Here is a 25013-nt window from a genome sequence, read left to right as displayed (position 1 = left end):
TTCACATTGTACCAACGTTTCCCGTGCATAAGGTATCCAATGTTTAGGAGGTATACAGCAGGAGCAGTGAGCATGTGTTGCTAGACAGGAGGAACGAAGGAGAGGGGCGAGCGCATATGCCCTTTAGAGCGCGGCGCCCTATCAGGCTTGGTGGTTTTGGTTTGATCGCTATTTCCTTGGAGTGCGGCAGTATTGTGTTTGTAGAGCGCGGTCTCCTCAGTGGTTCGTGGCAACGGCAGCAGCAACAGCATATCTGGTACAAGTATCGAAACTCTATGCAAGAAGCTCTTTTTTTCTCTCTGTCCTGTGTGCAAGTGGGTAGGTACCTGGGATGCGCTCGTTTATGCTTCGGACAGCTGCCTGCGCCGTGTTCTTCCAGAGAAACCAAGGTCGCGTGTCTGTATCTCCTCTGTCCACTCCATCCGTCATCCAATGGGCTGGAGACGAAACGAAACGAACGAGCGCAGCGCGCTCTCTTCCCGCCGTCGCGCAAATATTTACCACCCTCGTCTCGCCAATCTGTATGCTCCCGAGTCGTCGAGTCCAGTTGACCTGCGCTCGACCCCCAGCCGCGTTCTTCGTTGGCGAGGTACATGAGAGTACAACGCGGTACGCAAAGCGCAAGTAGCCTCCGTACCCCGGGCATGTAGTTTCGCATCCCCTTGGTTGGATGCGATGCCGTTTGCAGAGAGTGGGCTCTTACTGCCGCATCACACGGCTGGCTCGTTTGGGTATGTAGCCAGCGAGCACCTCGTCCCTCCGTCCGTTCGTCCCTCCTGCCTGTGCGCAGTCGTGGTTGGTAATTGGTTTGGTGGACGGTGGTCTGTACGACGGTCGCTCAATCCCTCTCCCACACACCCACCCCCTCGCCGAGCTAACTCGCCAAATCTTAACTCGCACGCGTGCGCTTAGCCCGCCCGCAGGCCCGGTTTTCACTCCAATTCCTCGCCTGAGATGAATGCTTCCTTTCTTCGATCGGCGAGGCCGACCGAGCCGAGTGCGTGGTGAGGTGGTGGGCGTGACAAAACACGGATTGCCAATGGTGCGCTCGCCCGAGAGCAGCGGCTGGATGGGTCTTTTGAAAAGAAGGTGGTAGGACTGGTCATGTCATATGGACAAGGCAGTATGGATTTTGGGCGGGTTGCTGGATCTGTCGTTTGCTCGCGCACTTCTTACTCGAGGGAGGTCGACGACGACGAACGACCAACCGACGAGAGGCGACAGGAGACAGACGCCGACGCCTGTGCCGCCGTTTGTGGCATGACGCCATCGACGCGCATATCCGTAAGAGACACAAAGTGCCCAGGTATGTGAGTGCCGTGTTGCGTCGCGTCGTCTCGTCTCGTCTCTTCGCCAGCAGTCCAATCCGTCCGCCTACCCATTGCAGCGTTCACCTTCAGCCAGCCGCGCACCCATCCAGACACACAAGACATGTGAGGCGATCAAACCGTCGAGGCATATTCTGCGCCCCTGTCCGTTCCAAGCATATGTTCTCATCCTTCCTCGCTTCCGCAGCCAGCATATCCATTGTTGTACATATATGCCTGCCCTTCTGAGGAACGGTTGAACGGCTCCCAAGACGGATGCATCGGTCATTTGGGGCGACGTGGTACGACTATGCACGGCACGGGTCCAGGCAGGGCGCTGTACCTACGTACGTCCTGATAGTGTGATAATGTAATGCCAGAGTACCGTGTCCGTATCGGTACTTGCGATCGAATGAATGTGCCACAGTAGTCGACCTTAATTCTGCCTAGGCTTCACAACCCCATCGTGCACCAGGTAATAGACGACGGTGCTATCGTCCTCGACGATGCCTAGGAGTGCGCGCTTGGTTGTCCGCCACTTGTCCTGCTGTTGCTCGCTTTCCACGATCCCGTCCTTGTTCTCTCCGCTTGCTGCTGGCTCTGGCGGCACTACGGACATGTCCCCAAACACCTCGACCAGCTCCCGCACCGTCCATTTTTCGCGCAGATGCGTCGGCACTACCCATTCACGTTGCGGCGGCGGGTCACCTTCGCTTGGCTTTCCAGCAGCCTTTCGGCGCGCGGCTTCCTTCAGCAGTGCGATTTGCTCGTCTGGATGTGTGTAGAGCCGTTTGGGCGGTAGGCCGGAGAGCAGAGGTCGCGAGAGGGGGACGTGGGGTGACGAGGGCGAATGCGTGTGCAGGGTCAAGGAGCTCCAGTGGTGCTGGTGTTCAAGGTTATGTAGAGTTTGGTGAGCGAGCGAGAGATGGTGGGGCGAATGCGGCGACGTAGAGGAGGCTTCTAGGGCCATTGTGATTTTTCGGTCGAGCAGCGACGTCTGAGGTGATGTTGTTAAGGCCATTGCTGAAGAGGCCGAGTTCTAGGCAGGCGCCTTGTTCTCAGAGAAGGCTTCGCTGCGGCGGATTTTGTGGACTGTCGAGGCTTGGCCGTGATGGCTTTTGCTGATGAAAGTGTGTAGAGAGTGACTGGACTGCTGAGAAAACCGACCGAGTACGAAGTTAATCGCGTTTGCGGGGCGAGGGCAGCAGTTGATTCGTGCAGGCCCTGGGCAGATCTCTGCATCTCTCCCGGAGTCCGCCTTTCCTCCGGAACCTAATGCGAATACGAAGTTTAAACACCCTCCCACTGCGACGATTGTCAAAGGCTCTCTGTCTCTGCCGTCTGTCTGCCTGGCCGCCCGGTTAAAATCAATATGGCGTCTCCTTTAACATGTTCTCGTTCGCCCAACTCTCTCCTCTCGCAACCGCTTTCCTCCCGTCGCAAAAGCTCCAGTCGCCATTGCTGCGAGCACCGGGCGCAATATCCAGGCACCAGCAAACGCCTGCCAATCGAACAAATTATAGGCAGGCACCGCCTACTATTCGCTCCTTCCTGAATTACTGAGCACTGTGAGCTGTCCTCGGAGATTGTCAAAGGGACGTTGGAAAAACGGCGGCGCTTACACGCAGCAGACAGCACGTTGACCGTTGTCCGTTTGTTTAGCCACAGCATTCAACTACCTGGATATCCTAGCCATCATGGCAGCCGACGCACGCAGTGTCTCAGCCGCTTCCACGTTACCGCCTGTTCCATCGGCTTTTTCTGTTTCGTCGGCATCGCCTGGCAATAACGAGTCTTCAGATTCCCAAGAGTCTTCAAATTCTCAAGAGTCTTCAGATTCACCGGGCTCTCCAACTTCTCCCACATCTGGAGCTTCTCCGCCGGTTAATAGCTCCCCAGAAGAACGCGCAGAGCCAAGGAAACGACCGTCGCGCTCGAGAACTGCCTCGGTTGCTTCAAATGCCGCTGGTCGACTACGCTCCGCTTCCCTCAGAGTTCTGGAGGTAGACCTCCCACCCGGTTTTATGGCGGCAACCGGAAGCGCCGCTGCCAGAGTGCACACCCCCGGTGAAATACGGAGAGGCAGTCTCGCACATCTGACGGCAAATAACGAGGAGGCCGAAGATCAAGATGAGCCAGCAAGCCCTAGGAGAAGGCTGAGCAGATCCGTCACTGGACTGAGCATGTGGAGCATGAGCCGGGGAAACAAGAGCAGCAACGCAGACGAGCCGGCGGACTCTACTCCAAGATTGGCGCAATTGCCTCCAGATGTGGACGGCACAGGGACTCTAGAGCCCATCGCATCTCGCGGTCCAAGTTATCAAGACGGCGCAAGCGCAGATGATGGCGTCCACCCTATCCGAACCAACTCGGAATCCTTGGCTGGTTCTAACAAGACCGGTGAAGCCAAAACGGCGCGGACTGGAGACACTCAAGTCAGTTACGACAACGGCTACATATCGCCACCGAAGCTTCCCTGGACAACTTCCACCTGTATGGCTCTCAAAGCCTTTTGGCGCTGGTTCTGCACGCCACTCGGATTCCTTATTACCATATACGGCCTCAACATTGTCGCGTGGGGAGGCATGCTTTTCCTGCTCCTTTGCAACGCCGCACCAGCCATGTGCCACCCAACCTGCAACGACCTTCAAAGCCCACGCCGCATATGGATCGAAATCGACTCTCAAATCCTCAACGGCCTCTTCTGCGTTACAGGCTTCGGCCTCGCCCCTTGGCGCTTTCGCGATCTTGCCTGGTGGTGTGTGTGGCGCTTCGGATGGGGCCAGAAGCGCGGACAAAGCAAAGCAGAGCGCAAAAACTATGGCCTCCGCCGCCTCGCCGGCATCCACAGGGGCTGGTTCAGGCTCCCCGGTTCCAACTCGCTGCCGCCGAGATCTGGACCGAATGAGCTGGGGGCGCAAGCCGAAGGCGAACTGGAGAATGCCGCCGTCGTGCCTTTTCCTGCCGCCAAAGCACCTGATGCTCCTCCGACGGGTGTCCGCGCGCCGCCGACCAGGCTCTGGAAAATGGACTTTGTCATTTGGTGCAACGTGTGGAATACCTTTTTCCAGTGCTGTCTCGCAGGCTTCATGTGGGCCATGAACAGATACGACCGGCCTCCGTGGTCGACGGGGCTTTTTGTGGCGCTGGCCTGCGGTGTGGCGGGAATGGGTGGCTACATGATGTTTGTCGAGGGCAAGCGCATCAAAAAGACCGAGGGTGTGCCAATGGAGTCATGGCAAGGCAAGAAAGAATATGCGGATTTGGAAAAGGGCCAGAAGAACAAAATTCCAGCACAAGAAGAGCAACAAAAGTCTGAAGAGGACAATAATCATGCCGAGACGGCGGTGACGGTGGAGAAGTAGGACTGGCAAATCGTGGTTGGTTCGCGGCATTGATACCCTTCCTGTCATGGTTACGGTGTGGGTCTGTCCTCACGATTCACGATGAGAAATAGAGTTTAGCACATAGAATCCATTCGTATCCTCCTTCAATGTTGCTCTATCTGAACGTCATGCGCTCCTCGTGGATATCTCAAACGCTCAGATGCTGCTTCATTCAGTTCCTTCAGCTCAACATGCCCCCCTACACCTTAGACTCCTCCTGCGCTAACTAGTAAACATATCTAAAATTCTCATTCTCCCAGTCGGTCAAGTCTTCAAAAGCCGTGGCCTCAGCATCCCTCGCTGCAGCACCGGCCCCGTCCTGCGCCGCCTTTCTCCTATCCCTCCTCCTGTTCTCCCTCGCCAACATGGCCCACAGAATACACACCAGCACCACCTCGACCAAGTGGCAAAACAGCATGCTCCACACGCCCAGCTCGTACGTCGGCGCCTGGTCCGTCTTGAAGAAGAAGGGGCCCGCAATGTTGCCCGTGCAGTACCCCAAGAACAGAAAGGCGTTGGTGACAATCTTCTTGGTGTGCCCCGCCGTGTTTCCCATGCTCAGCGAGAGGATCAGGACAAACGCCGCGTTGTAGGGCCCGGTGAGGTAGTAGCACCACAGCCGCGCGACGTGCTGGTGCGTGGGCACGTAGCGCAGCCCCAGACAGCCGGCGATGTTGGGCAGCAGGAACAGCAGGATGAAGACGCAGCGCGTGTTCCGCCTCAATCTCGTCGCGTAGTAGTCGTTCAGATATACGCAGACGAGGATGGAGAGCGCGATGAGCGCGCCGTACGGCACTTGGAGCAGCGTCGTGACGAGCGTGCTGTAGCCAAAGCCCTGGATGATGAGCGTGCCGAAGTTGGAGATGCCCCCGTTGGGCGTGTTGCAGACGACGCCAATGATGAAGAAGAGCGGCGTCTTTGGATCCTTGAGCGCCTCCACCATCTGGTACGTCTTGAAATGCTTATTCTCGATCCCCGTCTGGTTGCCGGCCAATCTGCTAATCGCGACGTGCCGCGTGCGGCCGTCCAGCCACGGCGCGCTCATGGGCGAGTCGGGGATCAGCAGGAACATGAGGATGCCCCAGGCGGAGCACAGCGCGCCGATGATGAGGAACTCGTATTTCCATGATGCGAGTGCGCCCCGGATGTGCCCGATGCCGTAGCCCAGTAGCCCGCCCAGCGCGATCCCGACGCCGTTGGCGCTGTACCAGAGACCCATCCGCACGGGCTGTTCGCGACGTGTGTACCACATTGTGGTGATGAGCATGAAGGCCGGGTCGGAGCAGGCTTCGGCGGCGCCGGAGAGGGCGCGGAGGACGGCGAGCGTGGCGAAGTTCTGCGGAGCTGTTAGATGTGGGCCATTCAATATAGGGGTCGAAAAGAGCAATAAGGGGGTAGGGATGCGGATGACAACTGTTCAGGCTCCTTGTGACCATGGGATTAAGCAGCAGCCAGGCACCCCAAAAGAAAGAAGATGGAGACGTTTGAGAAATTGTTCGCGCCACGGCATTTTAACCACGCCTCAGATGCTCAAAACAACTTACCTTGGACGCCGCCTGCGCCATGAGCAGGACACCCCAAAGAAAGATGTTGAAGCCCAGGTACTTGCCCACCGGTAGGCGTTGCAGCAAGAAGTTCGTTGGGAACGCCCACGCCAGAAATCCAAAGTAGAAGATGCTGCTAAGCCAATTGTACCGCGTCCCAACCAGGTCCAAGTCCTCTTTGATGCCGAAGATGGCGGCGTACGAAAGCGTCGTCTTGTCGATGTAGAAGAAGGCGTAGCAGACGGCAATGTATGGCAAGATTCGAAAGTCGATCTTTCGCACCAGTCTCTTCTCTTCTGCCGGGTCTATCGGCTCGTGTAGGGCTTCTGCGTCCCGGAGGACGGCCATGGCGGCGTCGCCGTCTCTGGCAGCCGGCATTTTCCCATTGTCGTATGTTGATGGAGCGTCTTCGATGTGTTCGGCGGTTGCTTTTACGTCATTTTGTCTTGATGGAGCCGTCTCTTCTAGATCATTTGGTGTTGCTGCGCTAGCTGACCGGTGCTTGGGAATGAAGCGCATTTTGCCAACGGCAATAAAATTGAAGAAAGATGGACTGATCCTGTTGCTCTTGGAAAAGAAATGTTTACCATCTAATATCTGATCTTTAGGCTAAGTCGGCACAGACATCAGGGTCAAGATGCAGAGGAGATAGACGAGAAGGGTCCACAGGTCCACTGCAAGGAGTGCGCGCCGGCAAAGAAACTCCGGTCAACGCATGTGCAGCTGTGAGTGTCATTTTCTGCATTATCAGCGTCGTACAGGCCTTCAATCTTTTCCTTTTTCTCATGCCAGCCGCTCCCAGAGCGGCATGGAGACGCGCTTCCGGGGTAGTGACATGTATGGTCTGATGCAACAACGTCAACCAATGTGAGAAAAAATATGGGGCACGGAAAAGCAGTCCCCACTGAGCGTGGGAGCCGAGTGCGGGGAAGGAAGACTGCGGGGAAGGAAGCTGCGATGGCGGTGACGTAGCTCGCGAATGGCCTTTTCCACCTGCCTCGCGCGTGCAGCTTCATTTCGTAGGATATTTCAAGAGGGCGCTTTTCCAGCTATGATTCAGGAGTCTGCGCAATCTCTCGGCCGACACTGTAAGTCCTGGTGGTGCGGTGCTCGGAGTTATCATCGATAGCGAAAGGTTGTTCAACCTGTGCGATGCCTCCAGAGTTTGCAACATGATGGATGAAACTTGGCAGTTGTCGTTTGGCAGGAATCCCATCGTGAAGTTTTTCATCAGACACGAAAGAGCTGATTGATCGGAGATGTCCCGGTCAAAGATGATGTTGATGCGATTGATGTGGAGTGTTTAGTGAAGACCCTGGTCCTACCGAGGCAAACCCCACTTCATAGAGCTCGATCTTGACGAGACATCTCCATCATTTCTTCTCATCCAACTCTTCCTCTGCATTTTTTCAAAGCACAATCATGCCAGTCTGCACTCTCTACCTTGTTTCCCTTCGAACCACCATCTCCGATTTTCTCTATCTGCTCTTAAAATCGGAGCCACAGCCCCTTGTCGTTTCCCGCGTCATCCGCTGGGTCATTGTCCCTGAATCGCTTTCGGTGGATCCATTGCTGAGTCGAAATATTCCATGGGATCTGTTATTCATCTTGCCTTCCGAGGATGGACTGTCGCCTGAGCTTCAAGAGCACATTGGCAACGAGTGGTCGGTCAAGGTCGGCGTACCGTCACGAATCGTATCAGGATTCAAAGAACGCAACGAAAAGTTGTTGTTTCCCAAAACCGAGGACGTACCGCCGTTGACGGGCGCGTTGGACCAGCCGCGCATAGCCGGTTCCACCCAAGGTCTCGAGCTCACGGATGAGCTGCGAGGATGGATCGAAGGTTTCAGCCAGCGCGAAGGTCAAAATGCAGTATCCATGTTGAATCTGCTGGCATTCAAGCCCGGTATGAAAGAGGAGTACCTCAAATACGGCGCCGAGTTTGCAAAATCCATTGGATCACGCCGCGGCGGTGATGCGAAGATTGTCGGAAGTGTCATCGACGACGGCAAAGGACTGGGTAGTGGCACCGGGTCTACTGGCAAAGTCTGGGATGAGATTGCTCTTGCACACTATCCCAGCATTGAGCATTTTGGAGACATGTTGGCCAGCGAAGATTATCAAGAAGTGAACCACAGGCATCGGATCGGAAGCTTGAAGGACACCTTCATTCTGTGCACGAGCGAACTCGATCTGCTAGGCATTCGAAGCCGCGCAAGGCTTTGATCTCGCTTCCCCCAGCGCTCAATGGATGTTGTCGTCTACTGCCGGAGCTCGGGTCGAATGTTCGAATGCCTTGGATATTTTCATCTTCAGGAAAATCCAGGAAATTGTCGGAAGAGATATCAAGCGGATGGAGGCACCCGTATTTACTGCTCAACACCAAACAACGGCGTAGGTGGAATCCGTACGTTCCTATCGTTGCCTTTTAGTGTGCGGGGAACGTGCGCCTATTCTAATCAAGCCTCTTGCGTCCTGACTCCAGTCCAGTCTGCAAAGAATTGCGAGCCAGGCCAACCATCCGAACGATGCCGAGAAGGTTAAACTCAAATTTATCCTCGCGAACAAGGCCAATATCTTCAGCCATTCAAGCCTCTCACTGGGCTCGCAAGGTCTCGACAAGGAACTGTTCTCGCTTAACACCGCGCCTCAATCACGGTGTGTCAGGCTTGGTCCCTGAGTCCTCGGATCCCCCACCACTATAGGCAACGACATACGATCTTCAAACGACTGATTTGCGCGGTCTGAGGCGGCTACTCCCGGTTCGAGCACAGTCTGGCCCAGATTTGAAGACGTTGGTGGCTGTTCTAGTTGGCGGATTTCAATATTAGCCTTTGTGTCTTTTCACAAACCACCACTTCCGCTCCACTCCGCCCCGCCATGTATTCTTGGACCCTAGATGCTGATTACTACTAGTGATATATATTGCACCTTTCAGCAAAAGTTCACTAATCAATCCATTGGTGCAAGGAGTGATCAGAACTGTTGATTCTTCAACTCCAGGCCTCGCTTACCTTCATTGTCTTGAACCATGGCTTATACCAAGATTGACTCTCCGGTCGAAGAAAAGTTCAACGACGTCCGTTCTGCTCCTTACGGACAGAGGCTGATGACAAGCCTCATCGATTCCTACGCGGAGCACGAACCTGATAGGGTGTACGCATCAATCCCAATCAATGACGATGACCTCTCCCAAGGCTACCGTGACATTTCATTCTTCCAGTTTGCGGCAGCCATCAACAGAGCCGCCCACTGGCTTGACTCGACACTTGGCAAAGTCGACAGAAAGCCCGGAGACCCTTTCGACACCTTTGCCTACACTGGACCACGAGACCTCAGGTATCCGATTTTGGTTGTTGCTGCCTCAAAGGTTGGAAGACGAGTACGACTGCTCCCCATCTTTTGTATTATGATTCAAACTGACTGCTGTGTCTAGGTTGTGATGCCCTCCCTGCTGGCGTCAGTCGAAGCACAGGTCCACATTGCGAATGTAGCCAGGTGCACCACCTTCATCTGCGGCGCGGACTATCCCTTTATTCCTGCCGTTGCAAACCAAATCCCGGGCTCAAAGATCATCAAAGCACCCAGCTGGGAGGAGTTGCTGGCTGAACCTGACTCGGCGCCCCGTTATCCTTACACCAAGTCTTTCGAGGAAGCCAAAAATGACGAAATCTTCATTTTCCACACGTCAGGCTCCACTGGTCTCCCAAAAGTGTACACCACAACGCAGGGAATGCAAGCCAGAATCGACAAGACCAATGAGTTCAAAAATGACAAGCCCAGGATAGTCGTTGATATGGAACCCGGATCGCGCATCTATTGCAGTATCCCCGTCTTCCACGTGAGTTGATGCGCTGCGAAACTCGAAAGCCTTCCTAACGGCGCTGTATAGTCTGCCGGCATGAACCTCGCCCTCTCATCAACGCTGCACTTTGGACAAATCTTTGTGTACGGCCCATCTAAGGGTCCTGTGTCGCGAGAAGCAGCCATCGAAGTCTACAAGTACGGCAAGCTCGATGGCGGCGTCCATCCTCCGTTCCTGATCGAGGACATGCTCAGAGACCCGGTCGGCCGCGACCTTCTTTCCAAAATAAAGTACGCAATGTTTGGCGGAGCACCTCTATCAAAAGCCGCTGGAGACACGCTCGCGTCCTTTGGCAACGCGTTCCCGGCTATGGGAAGGTACAGGGAGCCCTCATCCGTGTCATGAAAGACCCACGCTGACAGCCACCCCACCTACACAGTACCGAAGGTAGCGTCTGGATCACACATGCGCCCGTCGATCAGCGTGACTGGCAATACTACTCATTCCACCGCGTCATGAGCGTCGAGTTCGAGCACCACGTCGGGCCGTACCACGAGCTCATCATCAAACGTACGCCCCTCTCAGAAGCCTACACCGTCTTCTTCGACGCCGTCCCCTCGGCCAAGGACGAATTCCGCACCAAAGACCTCTACTCGCGCCACCCTGACCCCGCCAAGTCGCATCTGTGGAAGTACGAGGGCCGCACGGATGATTTGGTCGTGCTGTCGGGAGAAGTCAAGATGTATGCTGCGACGCTGGAAGAACAGCTGAGAAGTGTGCCAGGCGTCAAGCATGCGTTGGTCGGTGGCCAGCAGCGCCCGGTGCCGTTTTTGCTAATTGAGCCAGTCGATGAGCCGCAGACTGAGGAACAGGCTCAGAAACTTCTGAGCAATATTTGGCCTGCGATTGAGGAGCACAATCGAAATGTGCTCGAGACGACGCAGTTGAGGTGGCAGCTTGCGATGGTTGCGCCAAAGGACCGCCCTTTCGTGCGGTCGGGCAAGGGCTCGGTGGACCGCAGGAACACGTTCAAAGAGTTTGAAAAGGAGATTGCGCAGTTGTACGAGCAAGCTGGCTTTAAGTGATGGGATTCCATAATAGTTGTCTGGCGCTGTGAATTCTGTTTCTCGTAATTCTCACAGTTCTAATTTCTCTGGCCAATCTATTTCCCAGCAGCCAGCGCCTCCCTGTACTGACTGCCCATGAGGCCGTACACAACGTCGACATTGGGCGGATCGGGAAGCTTCTGCCTGCCCTCGGCCTCCTTCCCAACAATGACAGAGCCCCTGTACACACCGTCGACGTCCATCTGCGACGCCTCTTTGACGTCCTTGCTCTTGCCCGAGCGCAGGGGGCCGTTCGGTGTCGCTGGCTGAATGACGGCCGAATCCATCAGATGTTGCCATTTGGCAAGGTACTGGCCGGGGCCGTGGTCGGTCCTGTGACCACGGCTCAGGATCGACTTCATGCGTTCCGTCGACGCGGCTTGAAGTCCTGACAGATAGCTCGAGTGGGAATCGACGGCGCGGAGAACAGTTTGACGGTCGCCTTCGGAGAGACTTGCCAATATCTTCTCCAGAGTTGGCGTCATAGCACCAGCTCCTTCGTGGGCACCTTCGGGTTGCTGGAAGAGGTCGCGGATCTCGTGCGCATACATGCGGTAGCGCTCGCGGATATCAACGCCGTTGTGTGCAACCTGATGCAGAAATTTGTGCAGCGAGTATTGATGCTTGCGCATCAGGCCAACAAAGTCCTCGACGGTCGGTGGCTCGGCCTTGTCGCGCTTCTCCTTTTTGACGGGCAGCTTGGCCAGTTTGATCAGGTCGTCGAGGAAATTTTGTAGGTCTAGCATCGAGCCGCTGAGGTCGACGGCATTGTGCAAGGAGCGGATGATAGGCTCGTATGCAGGTACCAAATCCCTGACTGCCTGCGTGAGATAATCCGGGTTGGAGCGACAGAGCGTCTGTGCGATCTGCACGCGGTCACGGATTGCCAGCTTGGATGCGAGGTATGTTTGGCACATTTCGTGTTGTGCATCACTCATGTCTGTCGATAGCCCGTTTTCTTGGAAGATGACGGTGACTAGGGACTTGGAAGTTTTCTCTGATGGTTTTGTTAACGAGAGCATGAAAATGACATCATGATTACACTTACTGCTGATGTTCCTTCTTCGGTCATGCTCTGATCTGTCCAGCTCAATGTGCGCCTTGAGTACTTTCAGGTGTTCTTTGCTCGGGCTGTCCTTTGCCTTTTCAATCTTGGTGGCGCGTTTATCCAGCTCGGAAGAATCCCACGACAACACTGTCGATATGATTCTATGAGCAGAATTAATTCCATGTTTCTCAAAGAAACCAAGCAGACTTACTGTTGCATCAAATTCATACCCTCGTCTGCGCCTTTGCTGAGTCCGGCCCAGTTGGTGATTGAGCCAATACTGACTTTGGCGAGAATGATCTTCAGCATTCCGTTGATCATCGTTGCGACATTGCCTATTTTCAGCGTTTGCCGCATGATGGCGTAGGGAATCAGCCGGTGGATGTTGTCAAGCATCCGCATTAGTGTTTGGCCCTCAGGGTTGACAATCAAAATATGGTGGACCAAAGAAGCAAGGCTTCGAACATTGTCAGCAGATTATTTCTTTGTAGGCATTGTGACCATGTGACTTACTTGACCAAGATGTATTCATGCGCAACCTGGATCAAGACTGGATGTTGAGTCAAATCATCCGTCTCAGCAACTTTGTCGAAGAGGGTGTCCATCATGTCTCCGTAGATGAGCTCCTGAGAGAAATCTTCCCAGCCTTGCATGATATCCGCGGCTTGGGACATGTCGTACACGCGGTTGGTGTTCACCTCCTTTTTCGGGTAGCCACCGAGTATTCCCTTCGCGGGGTACTCAAGGATCGCAGAGGATGCCGTGGACATGGTTTTTCGCAGTCCGATGGCGCCTTTGTCGTAGCTCTCCGAAAGGTCACCTGCCGCCAGCTTCTCCATAATGGAGAGGATCCTGTCGCTCCAGAACTCGACGGGGACGTCGCACAGACCCGGAAAGGAAAGCATGAACTTGGAAAATAGAGTGTGCATTATCGGCGCAACACATGGCTGGCCCTGTTCTTTGGGAAATGGGTAGCCATATTTGTGGATGGCTTGGGGGTCTTTGAAGAGTTCGATCTCGGAATAAGTCTCCTGGTGGGTCAAGATATCGAACAAAGCGTGGGCCTGAGCAGGAGACAGCTGTGGAGAGGACATGATGATGACGTTTGAAGGTGGTTTTCGAGCATATTGTCGTCCACCGCTGGGATGTAAAGATATGATATAGCTGGACGTTGCCTGCGACTGAAACACCGGGCTGATCCCGAGGGGCGACGTCATGGCCCGAGACCCCGTCAAACCACCCGCCGAGCCGCTAGTCCGAAAGCGGACTGGGACTATACTTTCTTTCCACGACCTCGACCATTCAGGCAACACCAACTCTGCCACATGCTGTTCTACAATTCAACATCGCCGTTCATGCTGTTGCCTATCTTGGTAAACATGCGCGATACCAAGGGCAAGGCACGTTGCGCACTGCGAACAGAAGCCGCTGCCTTCCAGGTGACCCATCAGCTTTCGCGGCGTCAACCTGCATGCCGAGGCTAATGCTATCACAGCGGACGCTTCACAAGTTGACAGCGGCAGGCTGATCCAGAAGACTTCGAACGGCCTTCTAAGCCATCTCTCGTTCCATGATCGACCAGCGCCTTGCAAAGGTGCCTTGATTCGTAACCTGCGTCGCATCAGTCGTCCAACTTCGTACCTTTTGCCGAAAGTCTTGCCGTTTGCTTTCTCTTAGAGAATGGATATGGCCGCTACAAGTTGACTTGGGACTGCATTTCGTCCGACGTCAACGCTCCATTGCTCGTGCCCAACACGCTCGTAGCCCCACCATTTGTGGCCAATTTTGTGACGCAGTTCCTCGTCCAGATTCTGACCTACTCGTGCGCTGAGACCATCTTGGTATTTTGGGCTTGTAATCTTTGTTTCAGCAATGCAGACAAATGAGGGATATTTCTTGGATTTCTGGGCTGTTTGCTGCCTCCTCCTTTCTTCGCCTGGTTTCGAAAGCCTCCCTGCTGATATCATCATCCCTCCAAATGGAATCGCAGATGTACGTTGGTGGTCCAATCTGACTTTCTCATAAAACGCACTGGAGATAAAAGCGAGAGAACAATTCCAGGCTGCCTATTTCAACCACGCTTTCTTCAACACATGAGCCGTTGCTTGGAAGGCGATCGGAAAATTCCACTGTCTTGCGCTCTGACGACTGACAAGGATTGGCTGATGTCTCTCTTTGATTCTGGGCTATTCGGGCAGAAATCCCTTTGTCTTGCTCGCATTGATATACGCGCCTTACGCGTCTACTCACTCAGTCAAGAATTAATCGATTCTCGCTTCGCTAGCAATGGTGTTAGGCACGGGTTGACTTGGACACAAATTATGACGTCGCCGACGAAGAGCGGGACTCTCACTGAAACAGTCAGTCGTTTCCCACTCTACGTCATTGTCCTCCTCGGAACTTTTCCCTTGATGACACCCATGGCCTTGCCGCAATCCGAACGTCCGATTTTTCCCCCTGACTTGCGCGCCATTTCTAAAATGGTGCAGAGAGGTATGAGGTATTGATCCTGAGCTTCTGGTGGTTGAACTAGCTTTCTTCCCCGACGATAGACAAGGGCCGCCTTTATTGTTTTGACAAAGTGATCATGGGAAGACAAATTGTCTTTGTTGGGAGTTCGGTCCTTTGCGACCGTCTTTTACCATACCTTGGTCAAACCGGCCTCCTCTCTCGTCAGCTCTAGCAATTTCGCTTTCTGAATTTGTCGTATCTTTGACTTCGTCGATCCGCATCATTCAGATGCAGAGCCTAGAGCAGCCCGGCCGACGATGCGGTTGACGGGTGGCGAGCTCGTTGCAAAAGTCCCAACGGTTCTTTGTCACTTTTGGAAGCCACAATTGAATTTTCCCAACCCACAATAGGCTTGTTGAACCTCTATGAACAATGTGAGATTGTTCAAAAACAAGTTTTGCACTAGTTCAATATATAATCTTGCAAGGAGACTACGTATATTCTTCACTATCAAACCAGCAAATCAACCCACAGGAAGACGTTCTTTGCATAGTAAGTATCTACCCTTTCCCCCAACACACCCAAAGTCAAGAGCACCATGTCTACCTCTAAGCAGATCCCCACCGCCGAAGCTGGTCTTCGCAAGGACCGTAAGTACATGTCGCTCAACTGGACGACACCCTCCGGCAAGGCGCACGCAATCCACGCAATCCCCAAGAAGATGCTGATCCAGTTCTCTCCCGGCATCAGACACCTGCTCCAGAAGCTCCCATCACAGCGCAACGCTGCGGAGTTTGACTATGGCATCGTCGCCCTCGACCCGAACGCCATGGGCTTTGTGCTCGGCCAGATGCAACAGAGCTGGAGGACGGGCGCGGCGGTCGACTTTGAGTGCCGCGAAAACAACACGCTCACACGCAGTCTGCAGACGTACAAGGCGCTGCAGGTGCTCGACATCCACCCTTTCCACAAGAGGCTGCGCAAGGTGCTGATCAATAGCGTGTACCGCGCGACGCCAAGCGTTGCGGTCATCCGCGAGATCTGCGTCAACCACGCGGACGACCAGGGCTTCACGAGCAGCCTGCTGTCCAATATGGCGCTGCGGATGTTTTTGGGCTCTTGCCCTGGCGACGTCTGGGACAACTTTCAGGTATTCCTTGCTGAAGACAAGGCCCTGGCGCAGCGTTTCCAGGAGGCTTTGTCGACTGTCAAGGAGGACAGGAATCGCACTCGGAAGAATGCTCCGCCGGCTCTGGCGCCCAAGTTGGCGCCGGAGCCGTGGAAGGCACCTTCCCAGATCACTGAGACCAGGGAAACTGAGCGCTTTTTGAAGTCTGAGAGTGACCTCTTTGAGGATGATGAGGAGTTGTAGGCCGCGCCGTTTTTGTCGTTGCCATCCTGGGCAAGGCTCGTAGCAAGTTCATGATAGAAGAAATACAATCTGCACTTCTTCAAAAGCTTTGCAGCATATGCTTCTTTATCTACTTCGTCCACTAACACATGTTGACTGTTGCTTCCCCCAGTGAATACGTTAATTGAGCAGCCGATCCAATTTGCGCCTCGGCCGGAGAAGGCGTACGCGATCACGAACAAGCTCAAACAGTCAACATCGAACCCGGTATCTATCACTACATTGAAGCCTAACTACTTATGACATAATGATTCATAGAGAGCGACGTCCAGCATCAGCGCGAAGCAGCGGTCCCACACAATTTATCGCTTGCGCTTCGCGCACCCCCCTTTTCCATCTTCGCAGCACGCCAGTTTTCCATCCATCTACACAAATCGCCTCCACCACATACTCATACTTCTCCAACCACTTACTCAACCCATGTACACAGCAATGTGGTCATCAAGATACTGCGTGATGTCGCCCAAGAAGACAGCCGCAAGGGTGCTGACGGCGCCGAAGCCGACGCCCGCGTAGTACATGTGCGGGAAGGACTTGGCGAAGCACTCGCGGCCGGCTTGGATAATGCGGTCGACACCGACCGGGTTGTTGCGCAAGGTGGGGTAGGTGGTGAGGTTCTTGTTGAGGTTGGCCGAGATGTCGAGAGCTGAGGGGAGAGAAGGTCAGTGGTGCTGGGCGGCATCAAGCGGGTAGGTAGGTGGGGCGGGAGGAGACTGGGTAGGAAGAGAGGGGATGCGGATGCGGATGCGGATGTGAGGCTTACCAATGCGGTAGATGGTGGCTGTGTCAAAGACGTATCCGTATGTGATGGCGGCCGGCGCAATGGTCGTGTACGCATTGTCCGTGTAATGCGTTTTGAAAATGTTATAATAAATGGCGAAGCCAATGCAGCCGCCGATCATGCGGACAGAGAGGGCCATAGCCGTGGCCTGCAAATGACTATCAGCTTTGACGAATCGGAAGCTTTTTGAACTGTGACGTAGGTGGTCGACTTACGGTGGCTATCAGGTCATCTGGACAGATGATGGTGATGATGATTTGACACGGGATAATCACGCCGCCAACGCCCAGGGCTGCGATGCTCAGGACGGCGTAGACGGTGTTGAGATTGTTGAGGTCGGCGACGACCATGCCGCCGGTCCCTGGTGAGATGCGTGAGTGTCTGATGAAATGAGGATGCAAAGAGAACATACCGGCTGTCATCATGGCGCAAGAGACGACCATCAGAGTCCTGATCTTGCCGTTCAAGAGAGTAACCAAAAAGGCAACCACCACGGAGCCACCGATGATACCAAATCCAATTGGCAAACTCCGAATGCCGACCTGGATTGGGTCCTTGTCGTACATGGACTCGGACTGCACTGGCCACCAGACCAGGACACTGAAGAAATTGGCGCCGGAAGTGAAAGTGATGAGCAGGATGAGCGACAAGTTTCGTATGTCGCGCTTGATGCGTGCAGGAAACAGTGGCCATGTCGCGAATTTCCATTCCCAAACGACAAAGCCAATGAGACACAAGATTCCAATCACGAGCGTAGCAATGACATGACTGCTCTTCCAGGGGTACTGGTAACCTCCCCACACCAAACCCATGAGGAAGAGAACAATTCCAGTGGTGGCGAGAAAGCCTCCAACATAATCAATGCGCCGGGTGATCTCTTTGCGGCTCAACCCCTGAGAGTTGACACGAGGAGGTGGGTGGTAGAAGACGAGCAGGAGGGCCAAGCCGATAAAGGACCAGAGAGCTGCAAAGAGTCCGTTGTAGCGCCATGAGGTCTTGGAGATGAGCTGTGCCCACAGTACAGCCGGACAGAAGGGCAGAATGCTGAGGATGACACCGCCGACGTAGAGACCGCGCTTGGAAGTTGGTGCAAGCTCGCCAGTGCCGGCGAGTGCAGTCAATTCGCAAATGCCGCCTCCAACACCGGCCAGCACCATGCCAGCAATAAAGACATCCATGTTGCCGGCCGCAGAGCAAATGATCATGCCGATGGTAATGAATGTCTGCAAGAAAGCGTCAGCATGGGCCGTCTGTAACTCCAAGGCGGGGTTATTCCAACCATTCCAGCAGCGCCAACCCAGCGGCGTCCGAACAAATCGGAGAAGGCACCAACAAAGGGCGTGACAGCGGCAATCGCCAGCAGGTTTCCAATGACCGACCAGATGTACGTGTCGCTGCCCCCGATATCAGAGTAGATGAGGGTGATACAGCCGCCGAAGAGATAGACCGGAATTTGCGAGGCCACCCAGAGGAAACACATGGCTATGATTGCCATGAAGCGTTTTACCGACATCTACACGAGATCAGCAACACAGCGAGGCAATTCAAGGCGATTCTCCTACCGGCGGCTCGTGGTCATGGTCCATGCCATCACCGTATGTCCGCAATCCATTTTTCTCGTAGTAGTTTGGGTTGCCCGGAACTCTAGAAATCGTTCTGATGGGTTCAACTGAAGGGTTCGATTGCGTCTGCTCAATTTGATTCGTTCTTTGCTTCTCGAGATCCTCTGACGAGTGAGACTCTTCAATGCCGTGGCCATTCGGCTGGCGCTCTTGCGTCGCCATGATGAGGGGCTTTCGTCGGAGTGGTCAAGTGAGTTGTTTTGGGTATCGAACAAGACACAGAATGCAACCACCAAAGGCGGGAGACGCAAGTAAGAAAACGAAACTCCAGGAGACGGAATGTCAGATGCAATGTGGAGCGCATATGCACCACAATGACTTTAATAAGAGCCTCCCCCATTTTGCGCCCACAGCTACATTCTCATGAAGACGATAGCACACTAGACAGGAGCCTCGGTAGCGCAGAGGACAAGGGCTGCGGAACTCTGTCGCAACACTCCAATACGTACCATTCTGGCCAATCAGGAACCTCTTCAGCCCGTTGAAACGGAACTAGAGCCAGGCGACGGCCCGACAGGCATACCCCGTGGGGTGGCTGAACCAACACCCCGCACACTCACATGGCCCGTCGCGTCGAGTCCATACTCGACAACCATGGGCCTCCTCGTCTGCTGAGCCAAGGTCCACTGAGTTGTGTGGAAATGGAGAACGCGAAATCGGCTTCGTCGCCGTCAGTTGCATGGAAGAGATATCGCCAGAATCGATCTCACTGATTGGTCCTTCGAGAAGGTTGACCACGCGAGCCTATATGTATGTTGACGTGAGAGGGGTCCAAATTTCTTTGAAAGCCGAATGCGAGAAAGTCTTGTTGGTTTCCAGTCATTCAATGCCAATTGACCGCTCAAAACGCCTCCTGCACAAACAATATCAGCCCGTCCTGAGCAGTACCAGACAGCTGTAGAGCGGTGTTTGTCCTACGCGCTGAGTGTTGCGGAGCGGGGTCGGTTTGCCGATCAACTTTCCCCAAATCAGATCCGCACACCTCACACGGGACGTCTTGGCCCCTTCCAATTTTGGCAAGGCGGACAAACAATACGGATCATTTTGCCTTTGGCAACTTTCGCGGTGCCGCGGGAATAAATTTCGAGAATGTCTCTGGAGGATAAGACGTTTCGAAGCTCAGGAGACTCGTGCATTTCACATTGACCTTGGTCAAAATTCTTGTTCCGAGCTCTTGAAGACTTCAAAGTCGGCAATGGGAGCGGGCAAATTCGCACATGGCACCGACAGAATTGCCCACCTCTTGGCTAGCTCAGAGACAAGACTCGAAAGACATGAGCCAAGTCAAACAAAGCAACTGATGTGGGACGGGCCAGAATTGTGGGTCCTTAGGGCCATGGGCCAAGCAGCTGCGTATTGCTTGGACATCTTCAAGACTACGTCCATGTTGTTTTGATCTCGTGGACGGTCTCTGTGGCTTAGAGATGACAAGACATGGCCCGAAGGTGAGGCGAGGTGCCACCACGGTACCTGTTGAGATGCGGATGACCTGCGGCGGCGTTGGTCAGGTACCAGACGCCATAGCCGTAGCAGGTTATTAATATGGATATCTCGCCGTTTGTTCGTACCACGTGTTTCCTGATGGGTTCGATTTCAGCCATGTTGCATTTGTAGCGCGCCGCCATTCTGTCCCCGTGGGGTACTTGGTAGGGCAAAACCGGAAAACCCTAGGGGACGGCAAGCACCTAGCGTCTCTACCCGCAGAAAGTCAAGGACGGTCCTTGGAGCAACGCGCCCCACACAACGGAGCGCGATTGGAAATTTTCCGCAGCTGGAACAACGGCTGGAAAAGCTCCGAGGTTGCTAGATCTGAGATATGGATAGTGGGTCCTCTCTCCTGATTGCGAATCGCATCATTCCTTGGGTGTCCGGAAAAGGGTCCTCAGCATATGAGTATGATGTCAAAATCCAGCGGAGCTCGATGGCCATTACTTGAGCAGATGATGTCGTCCACTCATTCTGGTTGACGAGTTGAGCGATTTCATGACGATGACGACAGAATTGTAAAAGACACATGATATCCATAGAAAACAAACAGAGATTAGGAATTACGTGGGAAGATAGAGTACACGTCGAATTTGAATGGCTACCTACCTCTGAAAACGGCGCAAAGCCACTTAGCCGCTCGGTTGCTTGGAACAATCAAAATGCAGAGGAGGCTCAAGTTACCACCGCAACGTTTTGTGGCCGCCCAGCAAGCTTACTTTGCTGTTCCCAATCGCTAAAGGTCAATGCATTGTAAGGTATCCATTTTCGGAACTCGGAACAAACCTCAAGAGCGAAGTTAGTAACCCCAGCTTCCGAATACCGCGCCGAATCCCCAGAGTCGTTTTCTGAAAGTCGAACCAATCACTGCTCATCAATTGACAAATTGCTTACGCGCCCGGGGGAGGAGGTGGAGGAGGTTGGTCACTCGGAGGCGGCGGAGGAGGAGCGTCACCCGGGGGCGGCGGTGGAGGGCTGCCAGCAGTTCCGGGAGGAACAGGGTAGCCAGAGAACATGGCGGGCATTCCAGGCGGCGGAGCAAGACCTGGAGGCGCGCCCATGGCCGGTTGTCCGTAGGCGGCGTTGGGGTCAGCGCCATAGCCATAGCCATAACCGTAGCCACCACCAGGAGGAGGCGGAGGAGCAGCAGACTGTTGCCAGGGAGCAGCACCAGGTGCAGCAGGAGCTCCGTAACCACCAGACTGCGCGCCATATCCGTAGCTGTCGTTTCCGCCGCGGCCACCACCGCTGGCCCAAGGAGGAGCCGACGAGCCGCCGTCCCGGTCCTCTCTGGGCTGACGCCATGGAGCAGCTGCACCCGTAGGACCACGCTGCCAAGGCTTCATGTCCCGATCACCCTGGTCGTCGTAGCCACCAGGGCCTGCCTCAATGCGGTGCTGAGGACCAGATCCACCAATGGCCGCAGGGGCACCACCACCGAGTTCAGCCATGAGGGATTCGTACTCGCGGTCGACGTGATCGCCAGCCCCAATTCTTCCACCACGGTCATTGTTGCGCCAGTTGGCGCCGCGTTGGCGGTCGGGACAGTCGCGAGCCATGTGGCCGGCATTGCCACAGACGCGACAGATGATGTTGGCGGTGAAGTTGCGCTGCTCTGGGCAGTCGTACTTGCGGTGACCGATTTGGCCACAGTTTTGACAAGCTTGGTTTTCGTCGTCGCGCAGCGTACCGTTGAGCGCAGCAAGTTCGCGAAGTTGGTTGCGCTTGAGCTCGTTCTGACCTTCGGGGATGGAAGCAGCCTATAGCCTGTTAGCGTCAAATAAAGAGAACACATATGGGCAGCCTTACCGTCTCGATGATGTTGTTGATGAGCTTCTTGGCCTTGTTGACCTTCTCCTCAGTGTCGGCCATGATGAGACAGTGCAAGTCCTCCTCCTGGTTGCTGGTGTGCGCAGCGTCCGAGCGACCTTTACCCTCTTTGACGGATCCTTTGCCGCGAATGGCAATCTTGGCGAGTGATTCGGTTTCCATCTTCTTCAAAGTGTTACCACGAGGTCCGATGAGGAGTCCAACTGTTAGTAAGGAAGAAACCCTATTGTTAGCTTGTGGTTCTCATATAAAGGTAGGTGTGTGATTAGTGAGTGGGTTAGTGACGATAGCAACGCTGCGCATCATGTGGAATGCCGCAGACACTGTGTGCGACACAATAGTGCAAAGATGAAAGGTTAGAGATCGAGGGTTAGCAATCATACTGAAGTTAATCTCCGGATAGTCATTGACTGGAACATAGACCTTCTCCTGGGTCTTGGTGGGGCGTCTGTAGTCAGAGGGCGGGTGGTAGTTCGGGATGATTTTCATCGCCTTCTCAACAAGCTTATGGCGCTCATCCTCGAGCTTCTTGCGGTAGCGGTACTCGCGAGTGTTGACACGACGACCAAAGTTGTCATATTGGGGAGGGGGCGAAGGAGATCTGCCTTGTGTGAGCTCAACCCCAGGAACATTGCAGAAATAGACATACCTGTCACCGTCGGCCGGGACAACGTCGTTGATCCTCAGCTTCTGGGAAATCTCCTCGATACGCAGGTGCAACGTGTATGCCTCGAGCTGTTCCGCAGTCATGTGCGCCGTGATGGCCGTGGTCAGTCCCATGAGGCCAGCAGCCTTGTTGTCCGACGCGTCTCCCCAACGGTTGCGCTTCTTGCGACGTTTGGTTCCATCACTGAGGATCGAGTCTGCAAGAACATCTGCGGTCAGCGATACACAGGACGAAGGTGCGGAGAGGAACATACCACGCGTCGGGCTGCGGCCGCGTTTGAGGTCGGAAAGACCTGTGGCGGGAGCAGACGGATCATAGCCCGTGTCCTCACTGTCGCCACCAAAGCGACGGCGAGTTCCCAAGGGAATATTGTTGGAGCCGGTGATGCCTTGATTGCGCCACGCCATGATTGCTGGAGTGGGTCGTGGAAGAGCAGTTCGGGAGGCTGAAGCTGTTGCAGAGAGCCCTGACTTGCACAACTTCTGGCGGCAGGCTTCGGTCGTCGGCCCGGACAGTTGCGTGCTTAGTCATTAGCGCGATGCCGACTTTGCCGATGTTCTGCCGCGCTCACCGAGCAGTTGCGGGCGAGCTGCTCCAAGAGCCCTGACAGCTTGTCAGCAATCGGACATCTTTCAACGGACGAGAAAAGCCCCTGTCACGCCAACGACGACTGCTTTTCGTATCATGCGGGTTGTACTACAGCTGTCTCATCTTTTGAAGCACCCTCTCTGTGAGCTCAACCACAGCTTTCTACAGCTTCCTTCCCGCGGAAGTAACGACAATGTGCCCAAGTTCCAAGCAGAATGCGGGTGTCTACCTTCTGGACACCTCTACAGTGAAATTGAAACTGGCCCCTTACATCTCACTCAATGACTCACAATCAACCAATTCGTAGGCAACGGTGACACTGACGTGACGATGACACGCCAGTGTATATTTCTAAGCACCCCGCTACAGTCGGTTGTGCCGCTCGCGCCTGCCCCACCATTGGCGCATCGCATAGTCTCCGCCGTCATCTATATAGACCGGCGGCTGTCTTCAACTCAAAAGTCACAGTCAATCGAACTTCACTGAACAACACCATGGCCGAGCAGAAACCAAGCATCACCCTCTACACCGCCCAGACGCCCAATGGCACCAAGATCTCCATTGCCTTGGAGGAGCTGGGGTAAACGAGCATCATTCCCCGCATTTTCCACAAAACAAACCAAGCTAACAATCACAACAAAAAGCCTTCCCTACGAAGTCAAAAAGCTCGACTTCTCCAAAAACGAGCAAAAGGAGCCGTGGTTCCTCGCCATCAACCCCAATGGCCGCATCCCGGCCCTGACCGACACCTTCAGCGACGGCCAGAAGATCCGCCTCTTTGAATCTGGCTCAATCATGCAGTACCTGGTCAACACGTACGACAAGGACAACAAGATCTCGTACCCCATTGGCACTCGCGAGTACTACGAGATGAACAACTGGCTCTTCTTCCAGAACGCGGGCGTGGGACCGATGCAGGGCCAGGTAAGAAAAAGCCAGGAGATTGCTTGGATTCGGGGAAATGCTAACGGTGACTCCGTAGGCCAATCACTTCTTCCGCTACGCCCCCGAGAAGATCGAATACGGCATCAACCGGTACCAAAACGAGACGCGCCGTCTGTACCGCGTGCTGGACACGCACCTCAAGGAGACGGGCAACGCCTACCTGGTCGGCGACAAGTGCACCATCGCCGACATTGCGCACTTCGGCTGGCTCTCGGCGTCGCTGTGGTGCGGCGTCGACATGAACGAGTTCCCGACGCTGAAGCAGTGGGAGGACCGCATGGCGGCGCGGCCGGGCGTCGAGAAGGGCAGGAACGTCCCCGACCCGGACAAGATGAAGGAGTTGCTCAAGGACCCGGCAAAGGTGGAGGAGTATGCCGAGAAGAGCAAGAAGTGGGTGCAGGCGGGCATGAAGGACGATGCGAAGAAGGACTAGTAAGTTTTCGACTGGGCCACGGGGGGACGCTGGTTTTTGACGACAAAATGAAGCAAAATATGAAAACTTGAATGAGATCAAAATTGAAATCAAATTGAACGCTCTTCAGCCTGCTTGGAAGTACTGGTTTGCACATCGTGAATATGATTGTACTCGTACTTTTCTGCCCCTGAGCATCAGTTTGGTCAGCAACGCAACGCAACTATCCCCGCGATTGCGTTGCGTTACCCTAGGCATCTCCGTATGACGATTCAGTTGCACAACAAAGGGCCTGATTGTGTTGTTGAATTGCCTTGGTTGCGTTGCTTTGAAGTTCAATGGACATGATCCTTTTTAAAAAGGTGCTCCCCCACATGACGGAGATTATCTAGCTACCAACCCCCTTCCAAAAAGGTATCAACCCCTAATGAAAAACGATAACAAGTCCATCACCAAGTGGACTCTAGTACCTAGAACTGGGTATACTCTCTAAATCCGTGATACAAAACAATACCTCATCACCAAAAGCAGTAGTAATTAGCGTAATGAAGGCAGAGCGAAGGCAACAACAACGCAACGACACGTCCAGATTGATGACTTGCCTTTCATTGCAAAGGTCACGATT

At 54.3% G+C, this 25013-nt stretch overlaps 11 protein-coding genes across 11 annotated transcripts; 5 read left to right on the top strand and 6 right to left on the bottom strand.

Annotated features, from left to right (window-relative positions):
* Positions 1-1743: 1743 nt before the first annotated feature.
* BKA78DRAFT_348354 (tRNA-splicing endonuclease subunit Sen15) lies at positions 1744-2277 on the bottom strand (the record flags this gene model as incomplete). Its single annotated transcript, XM_066890616.1, has 1 exon — positions 1744-2277. One exon carries the CDS (start codon positions 2275-2277, stop codon positions 1744-1746), a length of 534 nt encoding a protein of 177 aa, XP_066748892.1.
* Positions 2278-2613: 336 nt separating this feature from the next.
* Positions 2614-4801, top strand: BKA78DRAFT_301437 (uncharacterized protein). The gene is made up of 2 exons (XM_066887357.1): positions 2614-2875; positions 2939-4801. The coding sequence occupies exon 2, from the start codon at positions 3005-3007 to the stop codon at positions 4670-4672; it is 1668 nt and encodes a 555-aa protein (XP_066748891.1). The 5' UTR covers positions 2614-2875; positions 2939-3004; the 3' UTR covers positions 4673-4801.
* Positions 4802-4919: 118 nt separating this feature from the next.
* On the bottom strand, positions 4920-6756 carry BKA78DRAFT_348352 (putative MFS allantoate transporter; the record flags this gene model as incomplete). Its single annotated transcript, XM_066890615.1, has 2 exons — positions 4920-6029; positions 6238-6756. 2 exons carry the CDS (start codon positions 6754-6756, stop codon positions 4920-4922), a joined length of 1629 nt encoding a protein of 542 aa, XP_066748890.1.
* Positions 6517-7288, bottom strand: BKA78DRAFT_301434 (uncharacterized protein). The gene has a single exon (XM_066887356.1). The coding sequence runs from the start codon at positions 7251-7253 to the stop codon at positions 6870-6872; it is 384 nt and encodes a 127-aa protein (XP_066748889.1). The 5' UTR covers positions 7254-7288; the 3' UTR covers positions 6517-6869.
* Positions 7289-7659: 371 nt separating this feature from the next.
* BKA78DRAFT_244256 (uncharacterized protein) lies at positions 7660-8463 on the top strand (the record flags this gene model as incomplete). Its single annotated transcript, XM_066884015.1, has 1 exon — positions 7660-8463. One exon carries the CDS (start codon positions 7660-7662, stop codon positions 8461-8463), a length of 804 nt encoding a protein of 267 aa, XP_066748888.1.
* Positions 8464-9189: 726 nt separating this feature from the next.
* BKA78DRAFT_358465 (uncharacterized protein) lies at positions 9190-11166 on the top strand. Its single transcript, XM_066892351.1, has 4 exons — positions 9190-9619; positions 9674-10078; positions 10130-10419; positions 10482-11166. The coding sequence occupies exons 1-4, from the start codon at positions 9269-9271 to the stop codon at positions 11125-11127; spliced, it is 1692 nt and encodes a 563-aa protein (XP_066748887.1). The 5' UTR covers positions 9190-9268; the 3' UTR covers positions 11128-11166.
* Positions 11167-11204: 38 nt separating this feature from the next.
* On the bottom strand, positions 11205-13290 carry BKA78DRAFT_245070 (PX-associated-domain-containing protein; the record flags this gene model as incomplete). The annotated part of the gene is made up of 4 exons (XM_066884089.1): positions 11205-12145; positions 12197-12357; positions 12408-12653; positions 12710-13290. The coding sequence occupies 4 exons, from the start codon at positions 13288-13290 to the stop codon at positions 11205-11207; spliced, it is 1929 nt and encodes a 642-aa protein (XP_066748886.1).
* Positions 13291-15245: 1955 nt separating this feature from the next.
* Positions 15246-16019, top strand: BKA78DRAFT_290940 (uncharacterized protein; the record flags this gene model as incomplete). The annotated part of the gene is made up of 1 exon (XM_066885822.1): positions 15246-16019. One exon carries the CDS (start codon positions 15246-15248, stop codon positions 16017-16019), a length of 774 nt encoding a protein of 257 aa, XP_066748885.1.
* Positions 16020-16116: 97 nt separating this feature from the next.
* On the bottom strand, positions 16117-18881 carry BKA78DRAFT_4786 (major facilitator superfamily domain-containing protein). Its single transcript, XM_066893257.1, has 6 exons — positions 18402-18881; positions 18119-18352; positions 17252-18062; positions 17055-17200; positions 16822-16987; positions 16117-16704 (listed from the first exon to the last, which is right to left on the bottom strand). Exons 1-6 carry the CDS (start codon positions 18621-18623, stop codon positions 16472-16474), a joined length of 1812 nt encoding a protein of 603 aa, XP_066748884.1. The 5' UTR covers positions 18624-18881; the 3' UTR covers positions 16117-16471.
* A 3092-nt stretch (positions 18882-21973) lies between these two features.
* Positions 21974-22989, bottom strand: BKA78DRAFT_4775 (uncharacterized protein). Its single transcript, XM_066893252.1, has one exon. It carries the CDS (start codon positions 22848-22850, stop codon positions 22020-22022), a length of 831 nt encoding a protein of 276 aa, XP_066748883.1. The 5' UTR covers positions 22851-22989; the 3' UTR covers positions 21974-22019.
* A 65-nt stretch (positions 22990-23054) lies between these two features.
* BKA78DRAFT_301424 (glutathione S-transferase) lies at positions 23055-24529 on the top strand. The gene is made up of 3 exons (XM_066887355.1): positions 23055-23611; positions 23676-23955; positions 24014-24529. Exons 1-3 carry the CDS (start codon positions 23526-23528, stop codon positions 24407-24409), a joined length of 762 nt encoding a protein of 253 aa, XP_066748882.1. The 5' UTR covers positions 23055-23525; the 3' UTR covers positions 24410-24529.
* Positions 24530-25013: the final 484 nt, after the last annotated feature.

Source organism: Phyllosticta capitalensis (assembly GCF_038381095.1).
Source record: "Phyllosticta capitalensis strain CBS 128856 chromosome Unknown BKA78scaffold_1, whole genome shotgun sequence".
Lineage (NCBI taxonomy): Eukaryota > Fungi > Ascomycota > Dothideomycetes > Botryosphaeriales > Phyllostictaceae > Phyllosticta > Phyllosticta capitalensis.
The sequence above is the reverse complement of the archived record's forward strand: the minus strand, read 5'-3'. Positions and strand labels throughout refer to the sequence as shown.